General features: G+C 41.5%; 1 protein-coding gene across 1 annotated transcript; it reads right to left on the minus strand.

The window, feature by feature from the left end:
- Positions 1-563: 563 nt before the first annotated feature.
- LOC138968571 (transcription initiation factor TFIID subunit 9B-like) lies at positions 564-10,388 on the minus strand. The gene is made up of 6 exons (XM_070341151.1): positions 10,253-10,388; positions 7,998-8,134; positions 7,522-7,653; positions 3,930-4,008; positions 3,219-3,371; positions 564-1,834 (listed from the first exon to the last, which is right to left on the minus strand). Exons 1-6 carry the CDS (start codon positions 10,386-10,388, stop codon positions 1,617-1,619), a joined length of 855 nt encoding a protein of 284 aa, XP_070197252.1. The 3' UTR covers positions 564-1,616.
- Positions 10,389-10,720: the final 332 nt, after the last annotated feature.

Raw genomic sequence — 10,720 nt, forward strand, 5'->3', positions numbered from 1 at the left:
TGTTATATTTGGATTAAAAACAAGCTCTGAAAATTAAATATATAAAAATTATTATCAAAATCAAATTTTCGAAATCAATTTAAAAACACTTTCATCTTATTCCTTGTCGGTTCCTGATTCCAAAAACATATAGATATGCTATGCTTGGATTAAAAACACGCTCAGAAAGTTAAAACGAAGAGAGGTACAGAAAAGCGTGCTATCCTTCTCAGCGCAACTACTACCCCGCTCTTCTTGTCAATTTCACTGCCTTTGCCGTGAGCGCACTGAGCGGTGGACTGACGATGCTACGAGTATACGGTCTTGCTGCGTTGCATTGCGTTCAGTTTTCATTCTGTGAGTTCGACAGCTACTTGACTAAATGTTGTATTTTCGCCTTACGCGACTTGTTTAACCTTGAAATCCCCTTCAACATGATCGAACATGAAAATTACTCCAGGCAGCCAAACAAAATTGCATACACTGCATGCAGGCACATATCCTGACTGAGCAAATAAATATGTCATGAAGTGAGTTCTTAAATGGCAGTGAAGCTTTACTTTCAAGAGAAAAATCTGGAAGACTTGAATTTCTTTCTTTATTTGGTGTTTAACGTCGTTTTCAACCACGAAGGTTATATCGCGACGGGGAAAGGGCTGATGGGATAGAGCCACTTGTTAATTGTTTCTTGTTCACAAAAGCACTAATCAAAAAATTGCTCCAGGGGCTTGCAACGTAGTACAATATATGACCTTACTGGGAGAATGCAAGTTTCCAGTACAAAAGACTTAACATTTCTTACATACTGCTTGACTAAAATCTTTACAAACATTGACTATATTCTATACAAGAAACACTTAACAAGGGTAAAAGGAGAAACAGAATCCGTTAGTCGCCTCTTACGACATGCTGGGGAGCATCGGGTAAATTCTTCCCCCTAACCCGCGGGGGGTAGACTTGAATTTGAACCATATGTTTATCCACAATAAATTAATCTTGCACATAATTCCTGACTGACAGCACTACAGCATTTAATGGAAAGAGCATTGCATCAACTTGAATTACATGCATTCACATACTCATCCCTCAGTTCTAAGCACAGATATTCATCAACAATTCTCACAGTAGCCAATAATAAAATATGCAGCTATTAACCATTCTCAAGAAAGCCAGAAGATAATGCAACTTGCAAAGGTAAAGACAATCCATAACACAAACACATGCACGCATACGAAAATACACTGACATCATACATGCAAAACACAAACACACAGGTACTGATGCACGCACAAATACTGCACACCTATGTGCTAACAGTAACACACGCACTCTCTCTCTCTTGCTTCTTCTTCTTCTTCTTTTCGATCGCCGATCACACTTGGAGTCCAGATCTTGAGATATAATTAGTGGTCCTCTGCAGCGCAGCCACTGGCCCGTACAGCTTGTTGTGCAGGGACTCCGGCAATGGCCAGATTTCCTCTCTCAGCACCTGGTGGTTCCTGCAGTCTCGTAGGATGTGGGCCGTGTCCTGCTCTGCTTCTCTCTTGCTCATTCCTATCCCCTCATAAGTGCTAACACATAGTCTCTCTCTCTGTCTCTGTCTCGCTCTTATCCCCCCTGCCCCAATTTTCTTAAAATCAAGCATCGTAATCATCATCCTCGGCCTTGCGTTTGAGCGGGTTGAAGGATATGGTTGGCCCAGACGTGGAGGGGGGCAGAACAGAGGAGGCTGGCAGACTTGTAGCGGACGATAACACACCAGAGGAAAGTAGAGATGACGCAGAGGGGAAGGAGGAGGAGGGGGTGGCAGACTGTGTTACCATTTGAGCCAGACCCGATGCACCAATTCCAGCTGCTGCAATACAAAAAATAAGATACATTAACTATGTTGAACAACAGGCACAAAAGTGCTCTAAATTAACAACAATAGAGCACCAATCACATAATGCACCAATTCCAGCTACTGTAATACAAATAATCAGATATATGAATTATTGTAACCATTTTTGAGTCACTTGAGAAAAAGTGACTCTATGTAATCGGTCAGTGTTAGTCTGTCCGGCCGGCCGTCCGTCCGGCCGTCCGTAGACACCACCTTAACGTTGGACTTTTCTCGGAAACTATCAAAGCGATCGGGCTCATATTTTGTTTAGTCGTGACCTCCAATGACCTCTACACTTTAACGATGGTTTCGTTGACCTTTGACCTTTTTCAAGGTCACAGGTCAGCGTCAAAGGAAAAATTAGACATTTTATATCTTTGACAAACTTTTCTCGGAAACTATCAAAGCGATCGGGCTCATATTTTGTTTAGTCGTGACCTCCAATGACCTCTACACTTTAACGATGGTTTCGTTGACCTTTGACCTTTTTCAAGGTCACAGGTCAGCGTCAAAGGAAAAATTAGACATTTTATATCTTTGACAAAGTTCATCGGATGTGATTGAAACTTTGTAGGATTATTCTTTACATCAAAGTATTTACATCTGTAGCCTTTTACGAACGTTATCAGAAAAACAAGGGAGATAACTAGCCTTTTCTGTTCGGCAACACACAACTTAACGTTGGGCTTTTCTCGGAAACTATAAAAGTGACCGGGCTCAAATTTTATGTGAACGTGACTCATTGTGTTGTGAATAGCAATTTCTTCCTGTCCATCTGATGCCTCATATAATATTCAGAACTGCGAAAGTGACTCGATCGAGCGTTTGCTCTTCTTGTTGAACAACAGGGACATCAGTGCTCTAAAAAACACACCAACCAACAACAGCAACAGAGCAAAGCAGTCTGCTAGCATCTTTGACAAAGCACTAAGAATGAACAAGAGGCTTATATCCTCAATTTGTTTGGTCAAACATGTTCAACTATAACTTGAAAATAAGAAATAACAGATCATTTATTGGACAAAACAACAAAAAGACTGAAGCTTAGAGAGCATCAGTGGTGTTGCTTGGGAAATGAGTCTAACTTTGTTCCTTTTCTTTGATGAAAAAACAAATGTCAGTTATCATGTCACATTTCTTTTTATACTTGCTCCAATTTGTTTTCTAATATACTGTTTTACAGAATGACATGCAAACTCATCTTCAGTCCCTACAAATAGGATCTACGGAGAACTAACAACTCAAATCAAAGCTCTGAGGCAAGGAGTTTCCCAGCAATCCGAAATAATGACACCAAAATTCAACAACAGCGTAACTATACCAATTACTGTGTCTGTGACAAACATCCAGCACTTACTCTGCCCTGTGTTGATACGGATGGTGGGCTTGGGTGTAGCGACGACGGGTTTGCTGATGATGGTCACCTGACCAGCGGACACGGCTCCGGACACCCCTCCCGCCTTGGGCACCATGGTCAGTGACTGCCCCCCACTGCCCCCAATGTTCTTCACTGAAATTGTCCGAACTGCATCAAACTGCTGTTAGATTTTGCTCCCTCATGATTAACGCTTAGCCTAAAGCAAGTTTTATTTTGACAGATGTAAAGTGGAACCCATTTTATAATATCCCCCCACCCCTCCCCTTTGAAATTGGAGTTTTCCAATCCATTGTTCTGTTCATAACATCTGTAGATTTACCTCTATTTTAAGGCTCCCTCTCTTTAAAGACTCAATTTTCTGAGATTTATTTTTAGCTCTGAAGTAAAAAGGGTGGTTCCCCTGAAGGCAAAGGGGTTTCACCTGTACCAGAGAAGAAATACAGAGTAGAGAATGCCAGGAGGTAGAACATTCAGTAGAATGTGTCTTGCTGCAAAAATAACTACGACAAGACACCAAGGTTCATGACTTCAGTGGCAAGTAACCAAAAGCAACATCAGTGTCATGAAATGTAGTGTGCATCATTCATTCTGCCCTCTCTGCAAGTGCTGATATAAACTACCCTCAAAACAGTTCAAGCATCATGTGAATTCAACCAACCAATGGAGACATTCTGCAGACTAAACACTTACCTATTCCCTTTCCAGATGAAGCCAGGCTGATTCTCTGCTGTGAAGGCAAACCAAACTGAATGCGTGGCTGAGAAACAGGCTGCAACAGAGAAAGATACTCCAGTTGATTATCCTTCACTCAAAGCAATCTGTCTCGGCCCCTCCCCTCCTGAATTATTCGACTTCAATAAAAATAAATATTTGCAAAGTAATGTCAAATCTGGAGATACAGCGACCAGATTACCATTTGGATTCTTTCTAATGATACGGTATCAAATTCAACGTGAAACCAACTTACTAAAACGATAAGATCAGCAGCAAAACTTCCAACTCTACATCCCACATCGACCACCAGACCTGGGATACTCTGTTTTGCACTTGGAGTACAAACTTGTCGTCGTTTCAGAAAAAGGAGCGTACTCCATGCAGCATTTGAACATCCATGATTCAAACATGTTCCGACACACCGTTAATTAAGTTTACCAATACATTTAAAACAATGCTTCTTTCAATGTTTACTGACAAAAACTGTGCTCATGTGTCAAAATACTGGATCAATTGTTTGTTTGTTTGTTTATTTGTTGCTTAACGTCCAGCCGACTACGCAGAGCCATATCAGGACGAGGAAGGGGGGGATGAAGGGGGCCACTTGTCAAGCGATTCCTGTTTACAAATGCACTAACCCATTACTTGTGTCCCAGCAGGCTTTAGTAAAACTAAATTAATACCTACTGGAAGATTACCAGTTTCCAGTATGTTAAAATAGGCTTAACCTATCTACTGCTGGACTTACATCAGAACACTAACAGATTAAACTATACATGAATCGCGAGACAAGCGGCAAGAGAAGAGATTTTTGGAAAAAATACAGGTGAATGAGCAAGAAGGCAGAAAAAAGAAAAGAATTCATGAAGAAAAAGAGAGCATGACAGGAAAGAGGAACCAAAAATCTACCTAACAGCAAACTAGAAAGCTCCTGCGGTTCCAAAAACAGGAGGGGCCTTTAATTTCATAACCGCAGTGCCCCACTGCGGGACTGGATCAATTTCGGCATGCGCTTGAAGAAAAAAAAGTCTTGGAATTTTTCTCTACGTATTTTTTTTCCACAGACCGTACTGATCATATTCTAGACATAGAGAATATTACATGGCTTGCTGTATCGTACCAGATTTACACGAGTTGTTTTTTTTAAATATTGAACTGCGAGCGAAAGCGAGCTGTTCACTATTTGAAAAAGAAGGGCAAAGCCCATATGACTCACATGCTTGACCTCGACCTTTACATGACCTTGACCTTCAGGGTCAAGGTCAAATAACTAAACCTAGCAATGACATCATACACTAAGAACTGCTTTACACATTTTTCCTACCAAAATACATGTGACCTTGACCCAAGGTCAAGGTCATCCAACACAAAGCTGTTAATTCAAGAATAGGAAGTACAATGGTGCTTATTGGCTCTTTCTACCATGAGATATGCTCACTTTTAGTGGTTCACTACCTTATTTTGGTCACATTTCATAAGGGTCAAAGTGACCTTGACCTTGATCATATGTGACCAAATGTGTCTCATGATGAAAGCATAACATGTGCCCCACATAATTTTTAAGTTTGAAACAGTTATCTTCCATAGTTCAGGGTCAAGGTCACTTCAAAATATGTATACAATCCAACTTTGAAGAGCTCCTGTGACCTTGACCTTGAAGCAAGGTAAACCAAACTGGTATCAAAAGATGGGGCTTACTTTGCCCTATATATCATATATATAGGTGAGGTATTCAATCTCAAAAACTTCAGAGAAAATGGGAAAAATAGCTGTTTTTTAGACAACATTTATGGCCCCTGCGACCTTGACCTTGAAGCAAGGTCAAGATGCTATGTATGTTTTTTGGGGCCTTGTCATCATACACCATCTTGCCAAATTTGGTACTGATAGACTGAATAGTGTCCAAGAAATATCCAACGTTAAAGTTTTCCGGACGGACGGACGACTCGGGTGAGTACATAGACTCACTTTTGCTTCGCATGTGAGTCAAAAAGCAACGAGTGTAAATCTGGTAGGAAACAGCAAGCCATGTAGTATTCTGTTTATCCTACATACTGTACTTACGTGTATTTTACTAAAAATGTCCTGCAGTCGAGGCAGCTAAATTGAAGACGCTTGTTTTGGAACCTCGATCTCGTCTAAAGCCTCGTGCTTCTATTACGTCAAAGTAAAGAAACGTCACTCTGAAAGTGTGGCGTGACGTGTTAGTTCTATAAATTCATCGAGGGTAATTAGCGAGCGCAATTTTTTTTCTATAATGACGTTTGTCTCAGTGACTTTGGCATCATAAGCAGTGGAAAAACAGGTCCCTGCCAGACTTGCTTGACATGGCCTCATTTACATGATATACACACGTGTGATTTGAACGATTATTATCTCACGAGTGTCTCTCTCACGTATGTAGAATAAAATCATGCATACAAAATACGGCAAAATCATATGGGTTCCCAGGTCTGAACCATCCAGACGCAAACACTGATAATGAAATTAATGAAATACACCTGCAGTCATTCCCAAGTTTGACCCATTGTAAGCAGCCCTGAAAGTGGCGAGTATTTTACTCGCCATGGAGAGTCAAATTTCTGACTTTCAGGGCTGGTAAGACTCACTCCTTTTAACTCACTCACTACGAACCACTACTATCGCAGTGGTCCCATGCACACCACTTCCCCACGAACCACTGCGATAGCAGTGTTTGACCTTTGGATTTTTTTTAGCTCAATGACGTCAATTTTTGTACGAAAATAGAGAGGCTGGCTCTCAAGTTTAACCAATCGTCTGCAAATTACCAAGCTAGTTTCACTTCTGTCTGCTGTAGAACAATGACGCGAGGTTTGATTTCGTACTCGCTGGCTTTGTGCAAATTTGCATAACACGTGCTGAAACACTGCTATCGCAGTGGTTCGTGGGGAAGTGGTGTGCATGGGACCACTGCGATAGCAGTGGTTCGTAGTGAGTGAGTAAACCACGCGAATTTGAAGTGATGGCCCTGCGTTCAGCGTAATTTTGATGCCAGAAAAAGGGTTATTTATACCCCCCACCTAAATCAGCTATTTTCTAAGTAAAACACTTGAAACTTTGCACTGAAGGGCATCAACATATCAACAGTAAACCCTGAAAGTTTCAAATATCTGTGTTGAGTACTTCTTCAGTAATGATTTTTTTACCAACTAATACAAATGGCCAGTATACAGTGGAAAGCATAGGAAAAATCGCACAGTAGGGAGTGAGTTAAAGAAATGGCTTGAAATCCTCAATCTTTTGGCGGAATTCCACCATTGGAACATTGATTGTTGTTTTTTGCCCTAAAATACAATATCCGACTTTCTTTCACTCAAAATAATGACCAAAATGCACCAGATTGAGTAGATTTGCTTCTAATTTTATAAAATATTCCAGAGGAATGCTCCTCCAAAAAGCTAGCTTTGCCACTTCGAAGTATGCTCCTTCTGAATCCTGTACCATTTTAAACCCCGTAAAGAGCCGATTTCTTATGATTTTGGGAGAGGGGGATTCCAAAGTATACGCACACACAATGAAGGCTACAGTGACCGACAGACCAACTCACCTTTTTTGCGGACTTGAGTCTGAAGTTTATTGCTGTGAGACAATAGCGATCAGGAAGCAAACGAGGCCCACCGTATGGTTTGATGGCAGGCAGTGGCTGGCTGTTCTTCTGCCGTGCTATTTCTTGCAACATCTGTACAGAATTTCACAGATAAGTTCACAAGGTTTATTTGCTAATCATAGTTGACTGTTGGAAACTTTGACATCAGATCAAACGGTACCATAAAAAATATAAAAGAATCTGCATTAAATATGAGTAAAGAAGTAATACAAATGACAATGTACACTTTTTCATTTGACTCTTGAGACAGTATGAAGTGTTACTGTTTATTGACATGTGCAATGACCATTCACGATTAATTAATGGTTTAAATATATTTAAAAGAGTGACACTGTTTCATAAAATTCCTTTGCTGATATAAATTTGTGCTTATTGTTACAGATAAGAAGTCCTTTCACTTTTAGCTTATAGCTTACATCTCGGACTGGAGGATTTGTAAATGACTGGTCAGTTCGACACTGCACAGCTAGCTTCACATCTTCTGTGTCCAAGTTTTTCTTGTTGGCATGCTGAGAATACACTTTGGCGTCATCAAGTATGTCTGTGACATAGCCTGCAAAGAAAAACCAAATGTTACCCATCCTAGTAGTATTAGTACAAATCTAAAAAATTTTTTTTTTCACTGTGTGTCTGTGTGTGTGCATCACTGAGAGAGAAGAGAGAGAGAGAGAGAGAGAGAGAGAGAGAGAGAGAGAGAGAGAGAGAGAGAGAGAGAGAGAGAGAGAGTATACACATACATGTGTGTACACATACATGTGTGTAAAACATGAGATCGTTACACTGGCAGATCATTATTGTGTGTGTAACTGTATGACTTGTGTAGAAGAAGACCTCAGTCCTCAGCAAGATCCTCGAGCACATAGTTTGCCATTATCTGCTAAACCACTTTGACCACCATGCAGTCCTGTCATCGCTCAACCATGGCTTCCGTGCTGGATACTCATGCGAGACCCAGCTTGCTGTTATCATACACGACTTCGTTTCCAACTTTGAAGCGGGATTACAGACCGACATCGCCAAATAAGATTTATCCAAGGCTTTTGACACAGTGCCCCATGGGAAGCTGCTGCATAAACTGGACTCGTATGGCGTACATGGCAAGCTACATCGATGGATCAGGTCATTTCTCTGCAAACGTCACATGAAAGTAGTGGTGGAAGGCAAATACTCAAGAGAAGTCCCGGTTGCCTCAGGAGTACCCCAGGGAACAGTCCTAGGCCCCCTGCTGTTCTTATGCCACATCAATGACTTGCCTGAGGCCGTCAAGTCACAAGTGCGCCTATTCGCAGATGATTGCCTGCTATACAGAACCATACGCACCCACCAGGACCACATCACCCTCCAGAACCTTGAGGTTTGGGCCAAGCAATGGGGAATGCGTTTTAACGCCAGTAAGTGCTTCATCCTCTCAATCAAGCAGAAGTCATCCTTTTTTTACCAACTGAATGACAACTATCCTCAAAGGAGTCCCAACTAACCCCTACCTTGGTATCACCATCTCGTCTGACCTCCGGTGGGGAACCCACATAGACAACATCTGCACAAAAGCCAGCTCCACCTTTAATAGGCGGAACCTCCATCACTGCCCAGCAACAACACAGAAATCTGCTTACATCTCCCTTGTCAGGTCTACACTGGAATATGGGGCCATTATTTGGGACCCCTTCCTGCAGTCGGACATTGACAAACTAGAGAGGATCCAGAGGAAGGCTGCCCGCTTCATCAGGCGCGACTACAGATCGAGAACCCCTGGGTGCGTCACTGACATGCTCAGGGACTTAGACCTGCAGTCACTTCAACAGCGCAGAAAGGAGCTGCGCCTGACCTTCCTGTTTAAGGTGGTGGAGGGGCTGGTGCCAGCCATACCATCTCATACTTACCTCAAACCTACGAGAAACAAACGCAAATTGACAGCAAGGCATTCCAAAGATTTTGTGTCCACAAATATTGTTGAAAACAGTGTTACAACAATAGCCACTGCTTTCAAACTATTCCTGGAAAAACAGACATTCACAGGAACTCTTATTTTCCCAGGACGACCATAGACTGGAAGCATCTACGGGACGATCAAGTTCTGGCATGATCTGTGGAGATCTTTAAATCTCATCTCCACCCAGTCTAGGACTTATTTATATGCGCTCCTCCCTTCTGTTGATCAAATGTCAGATACAGATAGTCATAGTGAGATACAGGGTTCATACAGACACCTGACAGTGAAATTCAAGGAGTATTCAAGGAGTTTTCAAGGAGTATTTCCGGTATCCCAGCTCCACCATGGCAGGCTCCAGAGAATCAATCAGGGTGGTTGCATAAGCATGTCCAAGAAATTTGGAAGCGTAGTATTCCGTTTGGACTTGCTGCCCGTTCCAGCAACGAACAAAAATGTCAAGTTGCTTCATTTTGCTGAAAAACTTTAATATTAACTTTTTTTTTTGCCTGCACTTCAGAATTCAAGGAGGTTCAAGGAGGTTAAACACAAGAATGACCATTTTCTCCAAATTCAAGGAGATTCAAGGTCCTTGAAAAGGGGGGTTGAAAATTCAAGGGGATTCAAGGAGATTCAAGGAGCGTATGAACCCTGGTCAGATACTTGCAGCGTTGGATGTGGACACTAAAACCGTGCAAGTGGGATATACATCACACAAACTTATATACACAAAATGGTACATACGGTAAGCAAATTCTAGCATTTGATTTATGAGACGAGGTTCGAATTCCACAACGCCCATGTCTTTGAGAATTGCTGCCATAACTTGAGCATCTCGCGGTGTACTCTTTGCATTCGACGCCATTTTGTCTGAAAACATACACCGGAAAATAAAAGACAGCGGTCGTTATCTAAAATTCCAATCGGGTAACAACCGAAAAAAAGTTACTTCTGCTCAAAAGAACATTTTTTTCTTTCAAATAATTGGGGAAGCCGAATAAATTGCAGCACCACTTTGGAAAGAACAGCAACAACAGGTTAAGTCACCAAAATAGGCACTGGCTATTCACACTAGAAGCGGAAGGTTGCCTAATAATGTAATATGGACCACTTTTTTGTTTTCTTGCAAAGAAATTTCATTTTGTGTTTGGTAGTCCTTCTCTCTTTAGTTAACCGTTAAGCGTAATTAGAGCGAATTAGCTTTGATAGACA

The sequence above is a fragment of the Littorina saxatilis genome, linkage group LG6, assembly GCF_037325665.1.
Source record: "Littorina saxatilis isolate snail1 linkage group LG6, US_GU_Lsax_2.0, whole genome shotgun sequence".
Taxonomy (NCBI): domain Eukaryota; kingdom Metazoa; phylum Mollusca; class Gastropoda; order Littorinimorpha; family Littorinidae; genus Littorina; species Littorina saxatilis.

What these genes read in the sequence shown, in the direction of transcription:
- LOC138968571 (XM_070341151.1), bottom strand. Translation starts at nt 10,388, where the DNA reads ATGTTTTCAGACAAAATGGCGTCGAATGCAAAGAGTACACCGCGAGAT. An exon ending in CAAATCCTCCAGTCCGAGAT is followed by an intron (nt 7,654 to 7,997) that starts GTAAGCTATAAG and finishes AATTCTGTACAG; the next exon opens with ATGTTGCAAGAAATAGCACG. An exon ending in GACTCAAGTCCGCAAAAAAG is followed by an intron (nt 4,009 to 7,521) that starts GTGAGTTGGTCT and finishes TCTCTGTTGCAG; the next exon opens with CCTGTTTCTCAGCCACGCAT.